The 24549-nt window shown below is 50.7% G+C and overlaps 1 protein-coding gene across 1 annotated transcript in view; it reads right to left on the bottom strand.

Moving 5' to 3' along the window:
- SHPRH (SNF2 histone linker PHD RING helicase) overlaps nt 1-24549 on the bottom strand; it is a 1474452-nt gene that overhangs the window by 1009472 nt on the left and 440431 nt on the right. The window contains exon 11 of the mRNA XM_069606718.1: nt 2248-2326. Coding sequence (XP_069462819.1) covers nt 2248-2326 — 79 coding nt within the window. The remainder of the gene's footprint in view (nt 1-2247; nt 2327-24549) is intronic.

The following is a 24549-nucleotide window of genomic DNA, read 5'->3' as shown; positions in this document are numbered from 1 at the left end:
CCCGGGGACTATGGGCATCTGGGTTGGGGAGGGCTTTGCTTTCTCTAGCAAAAAGAGAGGGACGGCCCTTTATAGCCCCCATCACAAAACCTAATAAAAACTTGTTTACTCATTTTCAGAGTTGGTGTGTTATTGAGGCCATCTGTGACATAAATGAGATAGCAGGATGAGAAGACGACGCGGCAGTAGGAGAATATCAAGGTGGAAGCAGGAACATATCACGTGGCAGGAGAAGTACATCACATGGAAGGAGAAGTACAACACATGGCAGGATGAGTACATCACATGGCAGGATGAGTACATCACATGGAAGGTCGAGGTCAGGAAGAGAGCATCAGGTGGCAGGACAATAAAAACATCAAGTGGCCACAGGAGAACATCAGACTGCTGCAGAAGAACATCAGGTGGTGGCAGGGAAACAGCAGGTGGCGACAGGAGAGCACAGGAATAGTAAGAATAAGAAGGACTGAGTTGGTACACATTAACTAAGGCATTGAGATGGGATGAGGTCCTGATCTGAAGGAGATGAGAACACGATGGGAGTAAGAATGAGCATGTGGCCGGCAGCAAAGAGTACCAAGATCAAAAGAGAGTTGGAGAGGAACTGCAGAGGTGGCAGGACCTCAAGGGAGTTTGGTAAGATCCTTGAGAGCACCTACGTGAAAATCAGGCGCAGGTGGCGTGTGTGGCAGCTCTGTCAATGGAGGGAAAAAAGAACCAGTTGTTTTTGCAATTGATGGTGGAGACACAAACATTTCTACACACCTGGCAAGGGTGACTGGAGTGGACAGCACCAGGATTAACAGGCAATCTGTGCTACGCCATACCTACGCCCAAAGCAAGAGTAAATGTCGGAGAAACTACCATGATAGACTTGTGAGCTTTTTGTAGGAGGACTTTTTCTTGAAATTATACCTTTGGGGAAGAGGCTGTGTGGATTATCTCTTTAGTTTTAAATGACCAAGAGAGGTTCTGTTGTGTTGAAAATAAAATGTGCTTTTTCCCCATCCTGGCATCTGGACTCTTTTGTGGTCCCCACTCAGTTACATGACAAATGGCGTCAGTAGTGGGATCAACAGGCTTAGTTTTGAGAGACCCGGAGTTATTATATGTGTTGAAAAAGTATGTTTCCACCTATCCTAGCTTCTGGAATCTTTTGTGATGCCTACTCAGCTATGAGACACTAGCAAAAGTACCTATTCTCCGAATGGGTTCTGTGGACAGACATGACAACACTGATCAATTGTTGAAAATCAAAGATTCTGTAGGTCGCTGCTTATCGCTTGATGTGCTTTGCTCTCTGAAGTAAACCGCACTGAAATTGGGTGCATGTGGCAGGCTGACATACCCCACAGCAGATGTTGGGGGGGTGGGGTGAGAATTGGTGTGCTGCTGCATACTGGGACCTTTTATGCTCTCTCCTCAACTGTCGCTTCACCCTGGTGTGGTGCAGTTTATTGCAGTGCAACTATCTCGGAAACCATGCATCCTAGGGCCTTGAAACTTGGTTTCCGAGGTCCCTAGTTGTGTTCCTCAAGTCTAGACCAGTCCTTCTACGACCACACTGATTTTTCGCCGATTTCAGGCTACTGTTTTATGTGTGGAGGTGATTAAATCCGGGGAAAGGGGTGGGGTGTCCAAATTTTATGTAGCCAGTAATGTCCGCAGGGTCCTAACAGGTAACTATGCAACATTTGGTGAAGATTGGTGAAACGGTGTGTAATTGTATAAGGAACAACGCTTTGCCAAGCCACAACCCCACAAACAAATTTTGACTTTTGTAAATATAGATATGTCAAATCAAAGAAGCAGGAGTCAGCTTATGAATAGTTCACAGTATCCTAACAATGTTAAATTGAAAAAGCCTGAGAGAGCAGATAGGAGAAAGGCGTCAAATGGAAATACACAGGGTGCTGAGAGTCTGGAAAACCAACAACTTTAACTAGTTGTGATAGGATGCCATGGGCCTCATGTGCACTAGATAAATAATTATTGAACTGCAAATCAAATTGTGCAAGATGATTGCTTCTTATATATTTACATTTGAGAATATCAGAGAGAAATCTTAAAGAAAATTCTCACTTTTTTTTAAAGATTAGAAATACACTTTTGCATAAACACAATTACCAACCTTGTCAATGCCAATCCTTACAAAATAACATAATAAAATGTTTATTACAGTACATCCACAAGCACAAACTAGCACATGCCAGTTTTTACAGTAGTATCCAAATAGCCATAGCACACCTTCTAATCCTCGCTGAACTGGGGTACCACTGACACACCAACGGTTGATCCCTGTTAAACGCAGGGCCATTTCTGCTGCCTAAAGAAAAGATGAAGTTATTTGTAAAAACATTGTGAGGCTCAATCAGCGGCAAAATTGTTTGCAGAAATAAATACGTTCAAAGGCCTTAACTTATTACAAAATGAACTGCTACATTTGTTTTTTAATTAACAAACACAAAAAAGATTCAGAGGTTAAAAAAAGACAGACAACATGAGCTCTTAAAAAAACAATTGCAGTTTATAAACAAACAAACAGCAATGAGTAAAAAGAATGAACAAACCGCATCCATTTATAAATAATATAAACTATTGTGAAGAATCCTATGAATCCCTAACTAAAACCCCACCTAAAGTCTCCTCCCAGGTGACCAGGGAAAGGCAGACCCTTCCTGAATCTGACCTTGGGGGTGGTGTATTGCAGGAGGATCACCTGGTGAGGAGATCCAGTGGGATGAGACGAACAAGTTACTTTCTTACCTGGTAACGTTCTTTCGATGGGATGGTCCGACGACGTATTCCATATCTATGACATGTAATCACCACAGCTGTGCTGCTTCGGAAACTTTTTTCGGCGTCATCCGATGTGATAAGTAGGACGCACGACGCCCGTAGCCTCAGTTGTAGTTTTTTCCCCCAGAACGTGTGACATTAGTCAACTGCCAGTCAGACACCAAGCCTTGCGGAACGTAAGCTGCAATCGCAAAAGAAATTCTGCAGCGGGGAATGTAGGGCGGGAGCGATATGGAATACGTCGTCGGACCATCCCATCGAAAGAACGTTACCAGGTAAGAAAGTAACTTGTTCTTCGAGGGGATTGGGTCCTCCGACGTATTCCATATCTATGACAGACTCCCAAAGCAGTACCAGAGCAAGGAGGAGGGAAAGAATTTAGAATCAAAATTTAGATTAGACAATCAAATAGCAGAGCAAAGGACTGCCTTGCCAAAGGCCAGATCCTGTCCTCGGATGGAATCGAAGGAATAGTGGCGTACAAATGTATGTACTGAAGCCCAGGTGGCTGCATCACAGATGTTGCGAATAGGAACACCCCTCTGCAGGGCAGTAGATGCAGCCATACCCCTGATAGAATGGGCCCGCAAGCCACCCGGTGGGTCCTTACCCGCCAAACGGTAGCACTCCGAGATGGCCAAAACAATCCAGCGAGACAAAGTCTGTTTCGTCACAGCTTGCCCTAAACGCTTTCCAGCGTAACCAATAAAGAGTTGATCGTCCACTCTGACCCGGGACATGCGTGAAACATAAAAGCTTAAAGCTCTCCTAGGATCAAGCCTATGGAGCCTCTCCTCTTCCTTACCAGGATGCGGAGGAGGATAGAATGCCGGAAGTACAACCTTCTGGGCCAAATGAAATTCCGTCACTACCTTCGGAAGAAAAGAAGGACGAACTCTAAGGACAACCCTGTCCTTGTGAAAAAAAGTGAAGGGTGGCTTAACTGAAAGAGCCTGTAACTCACTCACTCTGCGAGCGGAAGTAACCGCAACTAAAAACACAGTTTTCAGAGTTAACAGCCTCTAAGGGCAAGAATGTAAAGGCTCAAACGGAGCCCCCATAAGAAACTTAAGAACAAGGTTTAAATCCCAACCGGGCACCAGGAAAGGTGACGGAGGGAACACATTAGTGAGCCCTTTCAGAAACTGTGAAATTAAAGGGATTTTAAAGTAAGAACACTCTTCTGACGAGCGCTTAAAGATGGACAGCGCCGCCAGGTAACCTTTAATGGTACCCACTTGCAAGCCCCTGTGGGCCAAAGAAAGTAAAAAGGACAGAACCATGGGGATGTCACATGCAAAAGGATCCACATTCTGAACTCGGCACCAGTCGCAGAACTTACGCCAACGGCAACGGTACAGAGACTTCGTTGCTGGCCTTCGGGCCGAAAGCAACACCTCCATCACGTCTTCAAGGAGGTCCCAATCCTTATACCTCAACCTTTCAGAAGCCAAGCGTGAAGGTTGAGGGATCTGACCTCTGGATGGAGAACCTGACCCCCCTCCCGTGAGAGCAGATCGTCTCGGTAGGGAAGACGACGCGGAGGGCAGATGGACAAGTCGAGAAGGTCCGGGTACCACGTCCTCCGAGCCCACGCTGGAGCAATGAGGATCATCCGGGAACCGAACTTCCGTAACCTCCGCAGCACTTGCGGGATGACGGGGACTGGAGAAAAAACGTACAGCAGCGGGAACGACCACTCCACCACGAACGTGTCTCCTAAGGCTCCTTTTGGAGGAAATTCCCGCGAGCAAAACCTTTCGCACTTCCGGTTGACACTGGAGGCGAAGAGATCTACTTGAGGGGTCCCCCAAAGGGCGAAGATCTCCAGGAGAATCTCCGGAGCCAACTCCCACTCGTGAGAGATCGTGCTCTGCCTGCTCAGAGCGTCCGCCGTCACGTTTTCGTCTCCGGCCAGATGAACTGCCGAGATCGAAACTTCCTGCTGGATGGCCGAGAACTCGAGCTGCATCGCCTCCCTGCACAGAGGAAGTGACCCTGCCCCCCCCTTTTTGTTGAGGTAGTGCATGGCCACTGTGTTGTCCGTCAGGATCAGGACACTCTTTCCTCGCACTGTCGGCAGAAAAGCCTTCAGGGCTAGCCTGACGGCCCTCAGCTCCAACAGATTGATATGGACTCTGGACTCCGACGGAGACCAACGACCGCTGACTGTCAGCCCGTTGGCATGAGCTCCCCAACCCGTGAGGGATGCATCCGTCACGATCGTCACCTCCGGCCAGGGAAGCCAAAATGGAGACCCCTTCATCAAGTTGCCTTCGACGGCCCACCACAGAAGGTCCCGGGCGACCGAGGGCGGCACCTGAACCGGATCCGACATCCTGCCGGAGGACTGCGACCATTGCGTCTTGAGCGCCCACTGCAAAGATCTCATCCGCAGGCGAGCCTCTGGCACCAGAAGAATGCAGGATGCCATGAGGCCGAGCAACCTCAAGAACTCGAACGCTGGGAGCGTCTGGGCATGCTGAAACTTGTGCACCATCTGCTGAATGTGAAGAGCCCTCACCTGGGGAGGAAAACACTGCCCCAGGGAAGTGTCGAGCACTGCTCCGATGTACTGGAGCCGCTGTGTTGGCGTCAAATGGGACTTCTTTAAATTGAGGGAGAAGCCCAGCCTGTGAAGGGAGTGGCAGGTGACGGACAGATGATCCAGGACTTGCTCGGGAGAGCTCCCCCTGATCAACCAATCGTCCAGGTAGGGGTAGACGTGAATCCCCCTTGCCTGAGATGCGCTGCCACCACCACCATGAGCTTGGTGAAAACCCTCGGGCGGAGGTCAATCCGAACGGCAGGACCCGAAACTGAAAGTGAGAGTCGCCAACCGCGAACCTCAGGTACTTCTTGTGCTTGGGATGGATCGGCACATGGAAGTAAGCATCCTTGAGGTCGAGTGACACCAACCAGTCCTGAAGCTGAAGGGCCTGGAGGACTTGAGAGAGAGTAACCATCTTGAACTTGTCCTTCCTGAGGAGTTTGTTCAAACCGCACAAGTCCATGATGGGTCTCAATCCCCCGTCTTTCTTTGAAATCAAAAAATAAGGGGAATACCATCCCTTGTTCCTCTCCGCTACAGGCACCAGTTCTATGGAGCCTTTCTCCAGCAGGGCTTGAATTTCCTGCGCAAGGAGCGGATCCGGACTCTGCAAAGAGAGGTTCCCCGGTGGATTGTCGCGAGGCCTGTGCCGAAAGGGAAGACAGTAGCCGTGGGTTATGATCTCCAGAACCCACACATCTGAAGTAATGGCTTGCCACTCTACAAGATGCTGCGCCAGCCTTCCCCCAACCGGCGAACCATGGGACATGGCCTCATGACTGAGTGGGAGCGGCCGCGGCGTTACCTGAGTGCAAAGAGGCAACTGCCCGAGCGGCCTTGGCACCACGGGTACCCTGTCGTCCACCTCTGGTACCCCTGCGTTGGCCTCTTTGACTGCCAGCTCCTCTCGCTTTACTGAAGGACGAGTAATAGCGAAAGGAACCACCCCTCCACTGCTGTCCCCTCGGACGAAAAGGCGGTGTTTGGCGAACTGCAGCGCCCAACGACTTTGCTGCAGCCTTCGAGGTCTGCAACCTCTCTAGGCTCTCGTCAGCCTTGCTGCCAAAAAGGTGTTCACCGTCAAAGGGCATGTTGAGGAGCCGAGACTGCGCATCAGGAGCAAACCCCGACTTCCGCAACCAGGCAAACCTGCGTATCACGGTGCTCGCCGCCATGGACCTACTGATGCATTCAGCTAAGTCCAAACCCGACTGAACGGACTCTCACATGGCATCCTTACCATCCTGGACCATAGCAAGGAAACCATCCCGTTCGTCCCCTTCGGGAATATGTTCAGCCGCTAACGCAACACAGTTCCACAGAGTGTGTGTGAAACGAGACTAGGCACAAATGGAGTTGGCCGCCTGAAGCGCCATACCACCAGAAGAAAACACTTTCTTCGCCCAGCCATCAAAACGTTTGTCGTCCCTATCAGGAGGGATGGTAGGGTACGACGCCTGCTTTGCCGGGGCCGTGGCCGCCTGCACCACCAAACTCTCCGGAGTGGCGTGCCTGGTCAAGTAGCAGGGGTCGCTACTGGCTGGATGGTATTTTCGCGACAAGGATCTGCCCACTGCCGGGAGACTCTCCGGAGCAGTCCAAGCCGCCGCCACCCTTCTCTGTAAAGCCATATGGAACGGCAGTACCGGATCAGTTGGGGGACCAACATCAAGGATGTCCGTCAGATCATCCTGCACAAACTCCCCTGGGGGAGCAGACCATCCCAAGTACTCAGAAACCCTAGCCATAAGGCGCCGGTACGAGGAATCGACATGAGAGCCAGGCTCAGGCCTACAAAACTCCACCTCCGGAGAGGTGTCCAGTCCACTGGCATCATGCAGTGACTGTCTCAAATCGTCAAATTGACTATGGCCCAAGACAATTTCCTCTGGAACCTGACTAGGAACCAGGCCATCAGAATCCTCATCCGCCTCTGAAATATAGTCCAGGTGGCGAAAAGAAGGCACCCGAGAGTGCTTGCTCTTAACCAGAGCCTTCCTAGGGGGTTCTCCTGTGCCACGGGGTACCTCCGACACGAAAGGCGTCGATGGCGTCGAGCGAATCGGCGCCGGCGTCAAGAGAACCGGCATCAGCGTCGAGGAAATCGGCGTCGACGTCAGATGCAGCGCCTCCAGCATCGGCGGCGTCGACACAGCCCTCGAGGCCGGAGCCCCGAGCGTGTCCCTCGACGACCTGAGCGTCGACGGCTTCGACGACTTCCTCGGAGCCGGAGCCTCGAGAAAGCCAGTCGACGCCCTCGACGCCTCAGACGTCGAGGTCTTCCTCGAAGACCTCACAGGTGCACACGGTCTCGAACAGGTACGTCGAGAACGAGTCTCCTTGTCTGAACGGGACCTCTCCCGTGACTCGTGCCGACCACTCTTGCGAGCGGGGGTCTCTCGACCTCTCACGACCGACCCCACTCGGGGGCGCGGACGGCGTAGTACCCTGCGACTCAAGAATCGCCAGCATTTTCTTCCCGAAGAAAGCCCATTCCTCCGGCGTCGCACGGCTGGTGGGGTAAGCGACGTGCCGGGCAGAGTCCTCCGAAGAGGACCTGGAAGACGACCGGTGTCGGCGCTTCCGAGAATGCCTCGAAGAGGCTGAGGAGCGGCGAGACCGACTCCTAGAAGGAGACCCACGAGACTTCCGACGATGATGCGGAGAGTCACCCCTCGAATCATCCGTCGAAAGCCCCGCAGACTTCGACTTCCTGGGCTTGGACAACCGACCTACCGACAACTTCTTCTTACGTTCGCGTAAGGCTTTGGACGTGAGCGACTGGCAGTCGATACAGTCATCCGTGTCGTGGGCCTCCCCGAGGCACCAGAGGCAGGCGTCGTGCGAGTCCGTCACCAACATCTTGGACCCACACTCCCCGCATTTCTTGAAACCCGGACGCGGGGTCGAAGACGAAGTAGAAGACATCTTCACATGAAGGATTTTCACAAAACGAACAGGTTCGAAGAACCGAGAAGAACAGAACTCTAAAGAGTCGAGGCGTGAACCGAGAATCACGAAGCAACACGTTCGCGGAAAAAACTACAACTGAGGCTACGGGCGTCGTGCGTCCTACTTATCACATCGGATGACGTCGGACGTCGGAGGAGGTCCTCGACGACGGCGCGTCGACGTCATCGACGCAGGACGCAGACGCCGAAAAAAGTTTACGAAGCAGCACAGCTGTGGTGATTACATGTCAGATATGGAATACGTCGGAGGACCCAATCCCCTCGAAACAGTATTTCTCTTCTGAAAGGCGGTGCCTTTCTGGGTTGTCAAAACAGGGAATGGTATATTGCCATTATAATGTCCCTGACCCACATTCATATAAGATCTGTGACCCGGGGTACGAACTCTGTCAAATCTGACCAGGCCTCGTCAATAGAAAGATCCATTAAGGTCTAATACAAAGGGATCTGGAGAAAATGCCTTAAATACAATGTACTCCTCTGTAACACCCAATCCTAAAAGTCCATGTTGTACTGAATTTAAGGGGAATACATCTACCCTTAACAATAGCTCAATTGTGTAAAAAGCTAACTTCGCTGAAGGTGACTATAAGGCCCCATAATCCTAGAAGTACTGGGACGAGGAAGTGGGCTGAAGAGGCACACCGTTGCAGTAGTCAGGCAATCAAGCTTAACAGCCCACACCTGGGAGGCATAAAAGGACCCCTCAGGTACAGGCAATTAGAAGAAGTCGAAGGAGATGCAACTATGAATGGAATGCCAGCTGTAGCAGTAGTAGCAGAAGGAGAAAAGCACAAGGCTGGCAAACCAAGCAGATGTGGAAGAACAAGGGGGACGCCAGAACGTGGAGACAGCAGTTTTCGCCTTTGTGTTCCGAGAGGGTCCTGTTCCCCCAAACTCTAAAGTGCAGAGGTTATGCAACGGAAGACATGCAGGACAGAGGTCTTTCCACATGTGAGCCTGATTGCTCTGGTTGCCGAGCAGCGGACGTGCAGGAGACTGAGGCAAGAAGTAACTATCAAGCTGTGGGTCTCAGTAGTGAAAGGAGCTCCCAAAACGTGTGGCCAGGTCGAAGACACCTTTTCAGGAGAAGGGTGTGGGTCCCCAGCAAGCCAGAAGCAGCAGAAGTTGTGGCAGAAGTCAGGAAAGCAGGGCAACCCACAGAGCAAGTGTCTAAGAAGCTGGTGAGTGAAAGAATGCATTCCAACATGTTGCGTGCGCCTTGCCGGTAATAGTATCCAGCTCCCTGTTAACTCATGTAAGACTTTAAGAGAGTAGAAGTTGTTTGTTGCATCCAAAATGCTCTGAACAATGGAAATGTAGCACTTACAGATAACGGTAAAACTCTTACAGCTAACGTGACTAAAAACCATTGTTCTACTATTCTAAGACTGTTATCGCTTGAACGAGTAGTCGTGTGTCCCTAATTTAGAGGAGGGAACACTGCTAGGACCATTACCTAATACCTACCTTTGACAACACAAGAGTTACAATCTTCAACTTGTGAAAACTACATCCGAGAATGGCTGCACGTGCCTAATTTTGATTCCCAAAGGAGTACTGAAATCATTTGCTTTCACACGGGAATACAATTAAATACGAATTTTAAGCCCTGAAATCTAAATCAAGAAGTGGTTGCATGTGCCTAATTCTGAATTTCAAGGAAAGACTGAATTCTATTCTTTATTCTAACACAGCATACCTTTCATTTAAAGAAGTTAAAGTGTATAATCATTGAAGGAGAAGGCTAGCATTGCCAAAGACAAAGAGACTCCCCATATTTACACTGAAACCAACCTTTCCCAAAGTTCCGAAGCAATTTAACTATTCTGTGAAGTTGATAACAGTGTATTGGCCTAAGGTACACGTGTGCAAGTATTACCTTAAGCTAAGAGAGTGGCACCAAGGCTTCTGGGTAATTAATTGGACTAATCACTGGCAGAAGGTGCAGATAAAGTTGGGATGGGGAGACTGGCTGCTTGTAAAGACTATTTTGATGTTGACACAACCTGCAGTGCCAGAGACTGTGGAATACAGAGAGAAGTTAGTCTCTAAGACAAAACCAGGTTGTTGTTATTGTGACAGACAGAGATGAGAGGCAAAGAGGCTGCTCTTTTGAAGAGAGTTATTCAGAGGAAGAGTACCTTTCCTACTTGAAGTTGTTGAAGTACTTTGAAGTATATCTTGTCGAAGCCTGTAAAAAGTATAAATCCCTGGAGCTGTGGCAGTAGTCCAAAGTACTGAAGCAGTGGTGGTATCTCTGGGTGTCTGTGGATGCAGTATTGTAGTAGTCCAAACCAAGAGGAGTACTATGAGACAAAGGTGACTGTTCTCATAGTGAACGAAGTAGAAGTGAAGTTGGTAAAAGTTGAAGAAGCAGTACTAATAAGACATCCTGACAAATATACCATTATGAATCTCAAAACTGTAATCGACAGAATACAAACTGTTAACCAGGAACTGTGTATCACTGGTATTAGTGGATACTGCATTTCTTTTTGAACTGTGGTAAGCCTTCTTGAGAAAGGTGGCAAAGCATTGTAGCTGGGATTACCATTTGTGCTCTTTGGACGAAGTGGAAAGTGGATATTTCACTAAGAGGAAGAGATTTGCTAGTGGAACTTTGGTTAACAAACCTTTCCATTGACTTTGAAATCTTAAGAACTGATTTGATGCATTTCTTTCTTTGGTTGAACATGAAGACACCTGACGTTGAATCCTGGGGAAGGGAAATCACCCAGGGCATTAGAAGGTCATTCAGAGACTGAATGTAGCTCACATGATTTTAACTTGCCATATATTTGTTGTTTAGTGAGCGGGCCAGTTATCCTGTGTTTAAGCAACTTTTTCACGTGTACAGGCAGTGCTCCAGATAAGATTTTGAGGTGGGAGTATTTTACGCACCATTTTTAAACTTTGAGCGTAAATGTGATTTTAAGAGAGGTAAAATTACTTTCCTCCTTTGCAAGAGAGTAAAATGTATGCGACATCCAGCCGACGTGTGCAAAAACTGTATGGAAATAATTACTATGCGGTAGCTTTCTGCATTGTAACAGAATACACCTTTCATTATTTCTCTAAGGTCTGGCCATTTGATCTCTCCTATATATATATATATATATATATATATATATATATATATATATATATATATATATATATATATATATATATATATATATATATATATATATTTAAATGTTGAATACTTTGAGGTTCAATAGAAGAATTGTCTTTTGATGTTTAAAAAAGTCCTAGTTTCCTGGAGTTATTACTACCTAATGGTATGTCAATGTTATGATATAACAGAAGAGGGGCAAGGACTCCATGCTAAATTCTATATCTAATCTCATAGTCAAATGGTTATTTATATAGCGTTTTGGCAAAGCGCTGCAGATAGTACATATTTATCACAATTATCACCAAATCGAAGTCGGTACTCCTTTATCGACCTTAAAAGGTTGTGACTTGATTGCCCCTTAGGGCGTGATTCCCTGCCTGCCCCCCTTGATCCCTAGGTAGGGCTGTGTGGTGTGGGCACAGAATCACAAGTCAGGAGTTCGGCCTAGCGCTTTGACAGTTCCCAGAGTTCTGCACCTCTTGTCATACTTGACAAAAATACAGCCAGAAAATATTGTGTAGTTCGTTTTGACTCACAGAGACCTTATTATGAAGCATTGCTCAAAAATATGAAGCTGACACTTTAAGGTAGCAAGTCAATATATTTATTATCACTACTGTTCTCTACCAGCTTAGATCATCCTTAAACCTGCCATTATAAGTGCAATAAAAACAAAACAGTAGAAAAAAAAGGTACAAGTTACTTACCTGTAACTGTTGTTCTCCAGCATGGGTCTGGCATGGATTCACATGCTCATGAATATTCCCCGTCGTCAGGCCGGGAATCCTCGGTAAAGAAAAAAATCAATATCAGTTTCGTTTCTGATCTGTCTTTCTTAGTAGTAACCAATCACTGATCTCTGGGTCATACTGGCCCCAGCCAATGACTGCCCTCTACCTAAGCCCCTCCCCTGGCAGCCATCCTCAGATTTGGTAGCACGTAAAGTGGCAGTATGACCAAGTGAAGAGCCGCAGAGGGGAAGGAGGGAGGGTTCGCATGTGAATCCATGCCAGACCCATGCTGGAGAACAACAGCTACAGGAAAGTAACTTGTTCCTTCTCCAGCATGGGGTCTGGCATGGATTCACATGCTTATGAATATAAGAATACATAGCAGTATACACATGCACAACCACGGGAGGTGGCAACAGGCTCAACATTAAGCAATACAACAACTCAACATTAAGCATCTCTTACCTCCTCACCATGCTCACCTTAAGCGAACAGGTTGCGCAGCACTGCTTGGCCGACCCTGGGCTCCTCCCTGGAGTCCCGATCGACGCAGTAGAACCTCGGGAAGGTGTGCGTTGACCTCCACGTAGCAGCCCTGCAGATGTCCAGCAGGGGTACACCAGATGGGAAAGCCGTGGTAGCAGCGATCGCTCTGGTCGAATGGGCTCTCGGACGGCCGGGCAGCGGTCGGTTTGCCAACCGGTGACCTTGCATTATGCAGCCGGAGAGCCATCTGGAAATGGGAGCCTTCGAGAGAGCCTTCCCTTGATTCACAGGTCCCAAGTTCACAAACAGCTGTGACGTCTTCCGAAAACTCTTTGTGCGGTCCACGTAGAACTTCAGCGCTCTAGCCACATCCAGCGAGTGCAAAGTCCTCTCGGCCGGAGACGAAGGCGACAGGAAGAAAACTGGCAACACCAAGGGCTCGTTGAGGTGGAAGTGCGACGGCCACTTGGGCATAAAGGAGGGGTGCGTCCTCAGCACCACCCTTGTGTCGTGAAAAGTCAAGTATGGAGGCTTGCAAGATAGGGCCTGGATCTCTCCCACTCGTCGTGCGGAGGTGATGGCCACAAGAAATGCTGTCTTCCACGACAGGAACTTCAACGGCGCCGAGTGCATAGGCTCGAATGGGGGCCCCCATGAGCCTGGTCAGCACCACGTTGAGCTCCCACGCCGGGGCTGGAGCCTTCACCGGCGGGAACGATCGGAATAGTCCCTTCATAAATTCCTTCACCAGGCGATGAGACCACAAGGACGCCCGTCCTGTAGTTCTGGTGCATCGGGAAATGGCAGCCAGATGTATTTTGATGGAGGCGTGAGCCAGTCCAGCTTTGGCCAGCGACAGTAGGTACGGCAACACTTGAGGGGCCGTAATCCGCAGAGGGTTAATCTTCTGTGCACGGCACCAGACAGAGAACCTCTTCCACTTATGTCCATAACATTTGAGAGTTGAGGACGCCCTGGCTTTTGCAAGAACCTCTCTGCAGTCAGCCGGGATATCGCATCCTCCAAACTCTAGTGCTACAGGAGCCAAGCCTGCAAGTTCAGCGACTCCGGGTCGTGATGGAGAATGGCGCCTCCTTCTCTGGAGAGAAGATCCGCGTCCGTCGCCAGCTTGATAGGTGGGGATGCTGAAAAGTCCAGAAGGTCCGGGAACCAGATCTGTCTCGGCCACGCCGGTGCAACAAGGATCATCCTGCACCTGGACCTCTTGAGCTGGTTGATGAGACGGAGCAGCAACGGCAACGGAGGGAACGCATACAGGAACAGGCCGTCCCAAGGCAACGAGAAAGCATCGCCCATGCTACTCGGCTGGGTGAACCTGCTGGCGAACCTCTGCCACTTGGAGTTTGTCGCCGTCGCGAACAGGTCTATCTGGGGTTTGCCCCACCGTGGAAAGAGCCGATCCACCTGGTCCTGGCGTAGTTCCCACACGTGGCACGAGCGCAGCTCCCTGCTGAGTGAGTCGGCGATGGTGTTTTTTATTCCTGCCAGGTGGAAAGGAACCAGAAACATCCCCTGAGCGACGGCCCAGTGTCACAGATCCTGGGCCTCCTTGGATAGGTCTGGGGATCTGGTGCCTCCCTCCTTGTAGAACATTGTGGTGGTGTTGTCGGTGAAGATCCTCACCACATTGTCCTTGAGGGACGGAAGGAACGATTTGAGCGCCCAGAACACGGCTCCTAGCTCCAGGATGTTGATGTGAAGAGACCTCTCCTCCCGGAGCCAGAGGCCTCTTGCGTGGAGATCTCCGGTGTGGGCCCCCCATCCCTCCAGGGAGGCGTACGTCGTTACCGTCTCCTGATATGCTGGGGCCTGAAAGTCCATGCCTGCCGAGAGGTGCGCACGGGCACCCCACCATAGAATCGCCCGACGGAACTCCTCGTCGAGCGGGATCCTGTCTTCGAAGTATCCCGCCGCTTGAATCCAGCGGGCGTCGAGGAACTCTTGTAGCGGACGCATCCGAAGTCTGCAAAGGGGCACAAGGTAGATGCATGAGGACATCATCCCGAGGAGGGACTTGATGGACCTCACTCTGGCCACATCCGTGGCTAACAGGCGCTGCACCTTGCCCAAAATGGCCTCCGTCCTTTCTTCCGACAGAGATGCCAATCGCTTCACTGTATCGAGCTTCGCTCCTAGAAACAGTATCACCTGCGATGGGACCAGATGGGATTTGGGGTAGTTGATGGCGAATCCCAGCTCCGTGAGCAGGCGGACGGTCCTCGCTGTGTGTTCGACGGCGAGTTCTCTTGACCTTGCACGGATTAGCCAGTCGTCCAGGTAGGGGTAGACGTGGATCCCTTGCAGGCGCAGCCGCGCCGCCACAGGTGCGAGGCACTTGGTGAACACCCTGGGTGCCGACTTTAATCCGAACGGCAGGGCTCTGAATTGGTAGTGACGCCCCTGGACTACGAATCTGAGGAACTTTGTGACCTTTTAGAATGGGGATGTGGAAGTAAGCATCCTCCAGGTCCAGTGACGATAGGAAGTCGCCCTCCTCCAGCTGTTCCAGCATGTGCTGGAGGGTGACCATCCTGAATTTCTGTGCCTTGATGTACTTGTTCAACCGACGCAGGTCCAGGATGGGGCGCCAACCGCCTGTCTTCTTTCGGACGAGGAAGTATCTTGAGTATACTCAAGAGCCCCGGAGCCTCTTGGGGACGAGCTCGATGGCACCCTTCCTGAGCATCGCCCTTACCTCCAACAGCAGTTGGCACCCTTCCTGGCCATGGGAGGAATGCGAGGACAATCCAGCGAGTGTCCGTGGGCCACGGTGACCAGCACCCAACAGTCGGTGGAGATGGACTCCCACACGCTGACGAACTTCGTCAGCCGGCCTCCCACCGGGGTGCTTCGGTGGGGGCCCGACGCTACGGCTGGTTCAGTCCTGCTTGGAAGAGGCCTTGCCCCCTTGGCCTCCTTGCCGACGGCGGCGAGACCCTCCTTGCTTGCCGCGGCCTCTGTAGGCCTCCCAGGACGAGGAGTGGGCCGCCTGGCGGTAAGTAGAAGAGCCGCCGCTGGATCCCTTTGAGGCTCCCTGTCTGCCTCCAGAGCTCCGAAAGGGCCGCCATTGCTGAAGGACTCCTAGGGCTCGGGCTGTTTCCGTGTCTGTCTTCATAGCCTGGAGGGACTCATCCACCGTCTTTCCAAACAGGTTGTTGCCGTCGAACGGCATGTCCAAAACTCTGGTCTGGACGTACTGGCGAAAGTCCGTCGCCTTGAGCCATCCTCGTCATCAGAGGCAAACCCTGTTGCCCAGTTGGCGAAATCCGGTATCGGCAATGTCCGTTGCCACCGTTATGGCGTAATCCGACGCCACCTCTCCCTTCCTGCAGAATCTGTAGGGCCTCCGCCCTCTTGTCATCCGGTAGGAAGTCTAGCAGAGGAGCTATCTTGAACCAAAGCTCCCTGTTGTAATGGGCCACAATCGCTAAGGCATTAATCGTTGTCGCCGCCGACGAGATGACTCGTCGTCCCATGGAGTCCAACTTCTTGCCCTCGCTGTCCGGCGGGGAAGTGGAAGTTGAAGCCGCCGCACCCGCTGCTTTCTTCTTGGCCGCTGCCGAGACGACAGAGTCCGGCGTGGGCTGGGCCCTGAGGCACAAGGGGGCAGCATCAAGGACCCGGTACTACTTCTCATACCAGTCCCTCTTGGCGGGTGTCGTGGAAGGGTTCTTGAGGATAGCCAGCCCCTCGTCCCAGATGTCGTCGAGCAACGGCACCGCGAGGACTGTCTTTCTCTTGGCCTCTCGTCGTTGGTAAAGAAAATCTTCCTTTTTCTGTTCCTCAGGGCAGAGCTGGAAGAGCTCAGATGCCCTGGCTATCATGGCGTGAAAAGAGCCAATTTCGTCGGGCGGAAAAGCCCGAGGGGGGTGTGATGACGGGATGTCCGTTGTGTCATCGCCGCCGTTGTTCGTCCCCGTCGCTGTATCCGTCGCCGTATCCTCTCTAGGGTCCGGCGAGGGGGATGAGGGGTCCACAGGCTTCTCGGGCACAAAGGGCGGAGCGGGGTGGACTCTCCTCCGCTTGTTCGGAGGGCTTCCCGACGGGCCTGATTCTAGATCCTCCGCCGGGGTCCGTGGTAACGTCGTCCTCATCTCAGTACATAAGGATTGGATTGCCAACAAAATGGCCACCGAGCTATCCTGGGGCTCGGGTAATGGCTGCGACGGACGGGATGGCTGCTCCACTGGGCCCTCGTCGTCGCTATCTTCGATCACATCAGCGGGACCCGTCCCCTGGGATCGAACTTTCTCGAACCTCTTGTTGAGGCCTTTCACGGTTTCCACCGGATCTTCCTCGGAGGCTGAATCCGAGTCCGTAATGGCCACCGGCACCCCCCCTCTTTTTCCGCCGGGGTCTTCCCGGGGGTCTTAACGATGGTCTGGAATGAGGATTCCCTCCGCGGTGGCAGGGAAACTCTGGGCCCCGAGGCCGCCTCAACTGGCGTAGCCTCTGCTGGCTTCGCCAGGGCCGCTGCGACAACCTCGATAGAGGCCTTTGCCGGGTGGATCAAGGCCCTCACCACCTTAGGTGCATCCTGGGCCTTCGCTTTGGGGGGAGGGTCATCGCCTCGCTCCCCCTCGGCTCCCTTCGAGATCGACCGGGGCCTCTCCAGAAGCTTACCCGGGTTCTCGGACTTCCTCTTCCCCGAACCAGAGCGCTGGCCCGTGGTTCATCGTGCCGGGGAAGTCGCGCCCTGCCTGGCAGCCGAGGAGCCAGACCTTTCGGCGCTCCCGGTGCCCGCGGACTCGCTGTGCTTGGCCTTCTGTTGTGCCCCCGTCGCCGGGTGCCCTCACAGGACTTAGAAGACCGCTCAGACTTTTTCTTCGCCTTCTCACCTGCTGTGTCCTTCTCCAGCCAGGCGGCGAGGCGGGAACGACTATCTTGCTTGGTCCGTTCCGACAGGTTCTTGCAGAACGCACAGTCCTTCTCCACATGCGTCTTGTCCTCATGAAAGCAGTAGAGACATCTCCAATGCTCGTCCTCCTTGAAAACATTTTGCAATCCGCATCCTGGGCAGCTCCTGAACAGCTTGGATCCGGGCGTCGAGCTTCCCTTGTCCTGAGCCATGTCCGTTGAGGTAGGCCACAGATCTTCTGGAATCCTCCAAGGAGCGTAACTCGATGAAAACTTCACCCTTGAGGGGCGTAGAAGAATTCCGAAACGGGTCCCAGTTATCGTAAGTAGAAACGGTGGAGCTTGAGGCTCGATTAACCGAAAAAATGAGAAAAATCTCCTGAAAAAACATGAAAACGAAGTAAAAGCTCGAGAGCTAAACACGAGGACTCCCAACACTTGAACGTGCGGTAAAAATCTGAGGATGGCTGCCAGGGGAGGGGCTTAGGTAGAGGGCAGTCATTGGCTGGGGGCAGTATGACCCAGAGATCAGTGATTGGTTACTACTAAGAAAAACAGATCAGAAACAAAACTGATACTGATTTTTTGTTTACCGAGGATTCCCGGCCTGACGACGGGGAATATTCATGAGCATGTGAATCCATGCCAGACCCCATGGCTGGAGAACATACCGTCATGTATATAAAGAGCGTTATTGCATAAGCTAAAACATGATTCACGTTTTAACAGAGGTAAAGTACAATTCATCATTTTAAAATACCAGCTTTGCGCAATCATGGGGTTCATGTTATGTTGTCTAAGCTATGCTATGGTATGATCAGGAGTGGAGTGACATAATAAAGCACGCCTTGAGTCTCACATATGCAAAAAAGTTCAACCAACACACAAACTTAAACTCACGATTTCCAGGCCTTGCTGTTCTGCATGCAAAGTGACCACGGGGACCTGCAGCTCTGACCTGCGATCGAAGGCTCTTCCCACCCCCAGGATCTGGTTTGCTCTTTTCTCGCTGCTGCCGAGTTCTCCTTTATCCTTAGTCTGTTGTGCTTTCTATATTAACATGCGTGACTTAGTCTACATATACTATGTATGTCATTTCCTTGGCCTGGAAAAAATGGCTAGAGTCTGAACCTGCTTTTGTTCTTTGGGTCGCATTGTTTATATGTGGCATTTATGTAAAAATTCAAGTGACATGTGCTGCTATTTACCCTTGATTATTTCCATTCGTATGAATGGGCTTCCGCTTGATGAACAGGCAAGGCACAGTGTTTTTTCCTGGCCAACTTCAACTGCCATTATATCGAATGCATTTTCTGAAGGGGTTTAAGCACAACAATAGCTTTGGACACTTTAAACGCATATCATGCTTCCTGTCCAAAGTTGCTTATCAGTGCAGAAGCATCTCTTGACTCTGCTACGAGCTCATCTACAACAGGAAGCTGTCACTTGTGGTTGGCTCATGTGCACCCGTGTACGTCTATTTTGGTATGGTGTTCCCTGCCTTTAGCCTCTTATCTGATGTGCCAGGTGCGAAACTTAGCAGTTGAAGACAAGAAGCTGCTATCCTGTGGTTAGAAGAAATGATCAAACCGTGTTCATCGCATTTGTTTAGAGCCAAGAGACAGATTATGCACTTACTCTTTGCTGACTACGCTTCAGTGTGTGGTCAATGGAGCTTCTGCTCTGTAGAGCATGCGTCGATGCCTGTTCTTTGAAAACGGCTCCTGTATTAGAAGCGAACGTGTGTTTAATACTCTCCTCACACTTGTAGTCTCTTGCTTAAATTCGTCTGGTCTGAGCCAACTTGACTTAATACGACCATTAATATGGCCATTAATCCATGACACCCCCTTCAAGTCAATGTTGCACAGATCAACGGATGTGTAGATCCATGAAGTCCTTAATACCCTTACTAGGAGCTGTGTCTACATAAAGATTGCCTATATTGGTGGCATAAGGAAACATGTATACATCATATTTCAGCAGAACGCTGTTGCATGCAAGAAGTAAACTAAGCCGGTTGATATATTTGCAAAGCGCCTATGAGCCTGTAATGTGTGATAAAAACAAAAATAAAACATCAACAGCTGCATCAAATTTGGAAAGGGTTAGCACTACTTGCTAACATTAGCATGAATGAATACATATATCCTACATTGAGGTATTCAGCATGAGTCCATTATATTGTCACTGGACCCGAGCTAATAATGCATGTATTTACAAGGAGGTATTTAGGTTGATTGCAAAATCATTATCGGCGATGGCTTTAAAATAGGCTACAGGATCTTTTGAGAATCCATTAGTAATTAGCACCCAACATAGCTTGTGTCTTGGTCTTTTGATCCAATCAACTGTCGAGCTTGTGATCTTGAGCACATTGTCACATGCATAAATAGTTAATAGTCTGAATCGGTGTCCTTGGAAATAAACCAGTATGCAAGTGTCTTTGTCACTCACCTCACAGCGATCAGGACGTGGAGGTCATCCAGTTCATATGTTTGCTTTGCATTCATACTTGCATCTTGAGGTAGAATGTGATAATTCTTCAGTTCAGTGCAGTCTGACTGAGCAGCTTGCTTAGATGACCTGTGTAGAATGTCAGGTGTTCTGAAAACTGAATTAAAAACGAGCCTCTCTCTGCGGTAGGTCAAGAAGCATTTCGGAGAAGAGAACAGAATCCTTCTGACATGTATTCTTGGAACGAGAGGAATCCGTCATTTGCATTGTTTGCTTCCCCAGCTGCCTTGTGGTTTGGGTTTGAGAGTATGCATCAATCATTCTGTGGCTTACTTGGGTCCGACTGTGATGCAGAGGGACCAGGTGCTTCCTTGGTAATGCCGTTGGAGGTGCTGGATGCATTTGGCACTAATCGCTTTCATCCTCTGCGCAATTTCTCTTGCTCTGGCATGCCCCCATTATCATTCGTGGTGTCAGGTGGACTCTCAATGAACTCACAATAGAATACTTGTGGGAAGTACCTCTGAACCCACAAACATCTCTAGGCACAGCCAATGTCCTGGAGATTCTATTGCGCCACAGTGGCAGTCTAGAAGGCGACACTGCAATTCTCACGTTCTTTGCAAGCAAAGACTCTTGGTGACAGACTCGGCACTTAGCGATGGCTGATACAGTAGATTTCTTCCTGGTTAATGACAAAATAAAATGCTTAAACAGTGAACACTGCTCATATCCCATACGTCTGCACAACTCTGTTCTGTACCGGAGACGGGTTGCTTCCAGGGCTGTAATTCTGTGGCCTGTCATTTTCAGTGTCTACAGCAAAATATGAGAAAAGGTCCAGGTATTATCAACAGCCAGCTATACCGAGCAATCGATGAAGTCAATGTTCTAATAAGTGTGTCCAAGGCACACACTGTGTGTCCTTTTATGTAGGAGACTCAAAACTACTTTAGTGATTGCAGAAAGGTCAGTATTGGCCCCATTAAACTGAGCTGTAAATCAGAGGGTGCAAGGCTTCCTGTCTTGTATGTTCGGAGCCTAACAGAGATGCAATCTGTTTGACCACAGTGAAGTGTGCTTGCAGATACGTATCTTTAGTACTGCGCACTTCCAACCGCATTTTCAACAGCTTTGCTATGTATAAACTCAATTTCGGGTACTCAGGTTTTTGTAAATTGTCGCCAGGCCAGACTAATGATTTCAATTGCAACGAGCTAGGTGGATCCAAAATGAACCCACAGTATTTTACTTGTGTGCCAACGGTGATCAGAGTTGGTATTCCTATTGGGACATGACAGCAAGATTGGTTGAAATGCACAAAGTATGAACCATTTTCCAATCTATGTGCTTTACAGTAGAATGAGTCAATTGGTGCAATATGCAGTGTGCATTTTGAGTTACTGTCACAGGAATTCACTGGCTCAGCATGTTCACACATTATTCTAGTAGAACCTTTGCAATCACGTAACGAGTACAGTGTCAGGTCAGGCCTAGCTGATGACACACATGCATGTGAATGTGGTACCACAATCTTCTCTGATCCACGTATCATTCACCCAATGTACATTACCCCAAGAGTACAAAACGTGACATATGATAGAGGGTGCCGTTTGAATGGGAAGGATCAAGTTACTTACACCTGTAAATGTTGTTCTCCAGCATGGGTCTGGCATGGATTCACATGCTCATGAATATTCCCCGTCAGGCTGGGAATCCTTGGTAAATAAAAAAAATCAGTTTCATTTCTGAACTGTCTTTCTACTAATAACCAATCACTGGTCTCTGGGTCATTCTGCCCCTGGCCAATGACTGCCCTCAACCTAAGCCCCTCCTCTGGCAGCCAACTTCAGATTTGGTAGCATGTAAAGTGGCAGTAGGACCAAGAGAAGAGCTACAGAGGGGTTGGAGGGAGGGTTCGCATGTGAATCCATGCCAGACCCATGCTGGAGAACAACAGTTACCGGTAAGTAACTTGTTCCTTCTCCAGCATGGGGTCTGGCATGGATTCACATGCTCATGAATACAAGAATACATAGCAGTACACACATGCACAACCACGGTAGGTGGCAAGGCTCAACATTAAGCATTTCAACAACTCAACATTAAGCATCTCTTACCTCCTCACCAGGCTCACCTTCAAGCAAACAGGTTGCGCAGCACTGCCTGGCCCGACTCTGGACTCCTCCCTGGAATCCCGGTCGACACAGTAGAATCTCATGAAGGTGTGCGTCGACCTCCACGTAGCAGCCTTGCAGATGTCCAGCAGGGGCACACCAGACAGGAACGCCGTAGTAGCAGCGATCGCTCTGGTGGAATGGGCTCTCGGACGGCCGGGCAACGGTCGGTTTGCCAACTGGTGACAGTGCATGATGCAGCCGGAGAGCCATCTGGAAATGGAAGCCTTCGAGAGGGCTTTCCCTTAGTTCACAGGTCTAAAGTTCACAAACAGCTGTGATGTCTTCCGAATACTCTTTGTGTGGTTCACGTAGAACTTCAGCCCTCTAGCCACATCCAGCGAGTGCAAAGTCCGCTCAGCCGGTGACGAAGGCGATGGGAAGAAAATAGGTAACTTTCCATCTCAACACCTTCTCCATGAAGGAGGGACGCGGCCTCAGCACTACCCTCATCTCGTGGAATGTCAGGTATGGAGTTTTACAGGAGAGAGCCTGGATCTCTCCCACTAGCCGTGCGGAGGTGATGGCCACAAGAAACACGGTCTTCCACGATAGGAACTTCAACGGTGCCGAATGCAGAGGCTTGAATGGCGGGCCCATGAGCCTGGTCAGCACCACGTTGAGTTCCCACGCCGAGGCCGGAGCCTTTACCGGTGGGAACGAGCGGAACAGTCCTTTCATGAACTCCTTCACCAAGCAGTGAGCCCACAGCGACGACCGCCCCTGAGTTCTGGTGTAGCTGCCAGATGTATCTTGATGGAGAAATGTGCCAGCCCCGCCTTGGCCAGCGACAGCAAGTACGGCAGCACTTGAGGGGCCGTAATCCATAGAGGGTTGATCTTCTGTGCACGGCACCAGACAGAGAACCTCTTCCATTTATGCCCATAGCGTTTAAGAGTCGAGGACGCCCTGGCCTTCGCAAGGACCTCCTTGCAGTCCGCCGGGATATCGTAGCCTCCCAACGCTAGTGCTGCAAGAGCCAGGCCTGCAGGTTCAGCGATCCTGGGTCGTGATGTAGGATGGCGCCTCCTTCACTGGCGAAAAGATCCACGTCCGTCGGCAGTTTGACTGGGGGGGGGGGGAGACGCTGACAAGTCCAGAAGGTCCGGGAACCATATCTGCCTGGGCCACGACAGTGCGACGAGGATCATCCTGCACCGGGACCGTCTGAGATGTCTGATGAGTCGCAGAAGCAACGGTGGGAACGCATACAGGAACAGGCCGTCCCAGGGGAAGGAGAATGCACTGCCCATGCTTCCCGGCTGGGGAAACCTGCTGGCGAACCTCCGGCACTTGGTGTTCGTCACCGTTGCAAAGAGTTCTATCTGGGGATTGCCCCATCGTCAGAATAGTAGATCCACTTTATGCTGCCCGAGTTCCCACTCGTGGCACGAGGGCAGCTCCCTGCTGAGTGAGTCGGCGACGGTGTTCTTTACTCCTGCCAGGTGGAAGGGTACCAGGAACATCCCGTGGGCCATGGTCCAGTGCCACAGAACCTGTGTTTCCTTGGATAGGGCTGGAGGGGATCTGGTGCCCCTTTGCTTCTGGATGTAGAACATTGTGGTGGTGTTGTCGGTGAAGACTCTCACCACCTTGCCCTTGAGGGACGGGAGAAACGACCTGAGGGCCCAGAACACTGCTTGGAGCTCCAGGACGTTGATGTGTAGTGACCTCTCCTCCGGGAGCCAAAGGCCTCTTGCGTGGAGATCTCCGGTGTGCGCTCCCCATCCTTCCAGGGAGGCATCCGTCGTCACCGTTTCCTGATGTGTCAGGGTCTGGAAGTCCATACCCGCTGCTAGATGCGTGCGGTTGCTCCACCACCGGATGGCTTGGCGGAACGTCTCGAGGGAGATCTTGTCTTTGAAACTGCCCACTGCTTGCATCCAACAGGCGTCGAGGAACTCCTGCAGTGGTCGCATCCGCAATCTGCATAGGTGCATGAGGTAGATGCACGATGACATCATGCCGAGTAGGGACTTGATGGACCTCACCCTGGCCATGTCCATGGTCAACAGCCATTGTACCTTGCCCAGGATGGCCTTCGTCCTTTCCTCCAACGGTGAAGCCAATCTCGCCACTGTGTCGAGTCTGGCTCCCAGGAACAGGGCGTCTTGCGACGGTACCAAGTGGGATTTCGCAAAGTTGATCGAGAATCCCAGATCCGTGAGCAGTCGGTCTTCACATGTGATCGACGGCGAGTTCTCTTGACTTTGCTCGGATGAGCCAATCGTCCAGGTAGGGGTAATACATGGATCCCTTGCAGCCGCGCCGCCACCGGTGCCAGGCACTTGGTGAAGACCCTCAGCGCCGACTTCAAACCGAAGGGTAGGGCCTTGAACTGGTAGTGCCCTTGGACTACGAATCATAGAAACTTTCA

This window comes from Ambystoma mexicanum, chromosome 4p, assembly GCF_040938575.1.
Source record: "Ambystoma mexicanum isolate Mex_15411 chromosome 4p, UKY_AmexF1_1, whole genome shotgun sequence".
Lineage (NCBI taxonomy): Eukaryota > Metazoa > Chordata > Amphibia > Caudata > Ambystomatidae > Ambystoma > Ambystoma mexicanum.
Note: the sequence above shows the minus strand (reverse complement) of the source record. Positions and strands in the feature narration are given on the sequence as shown.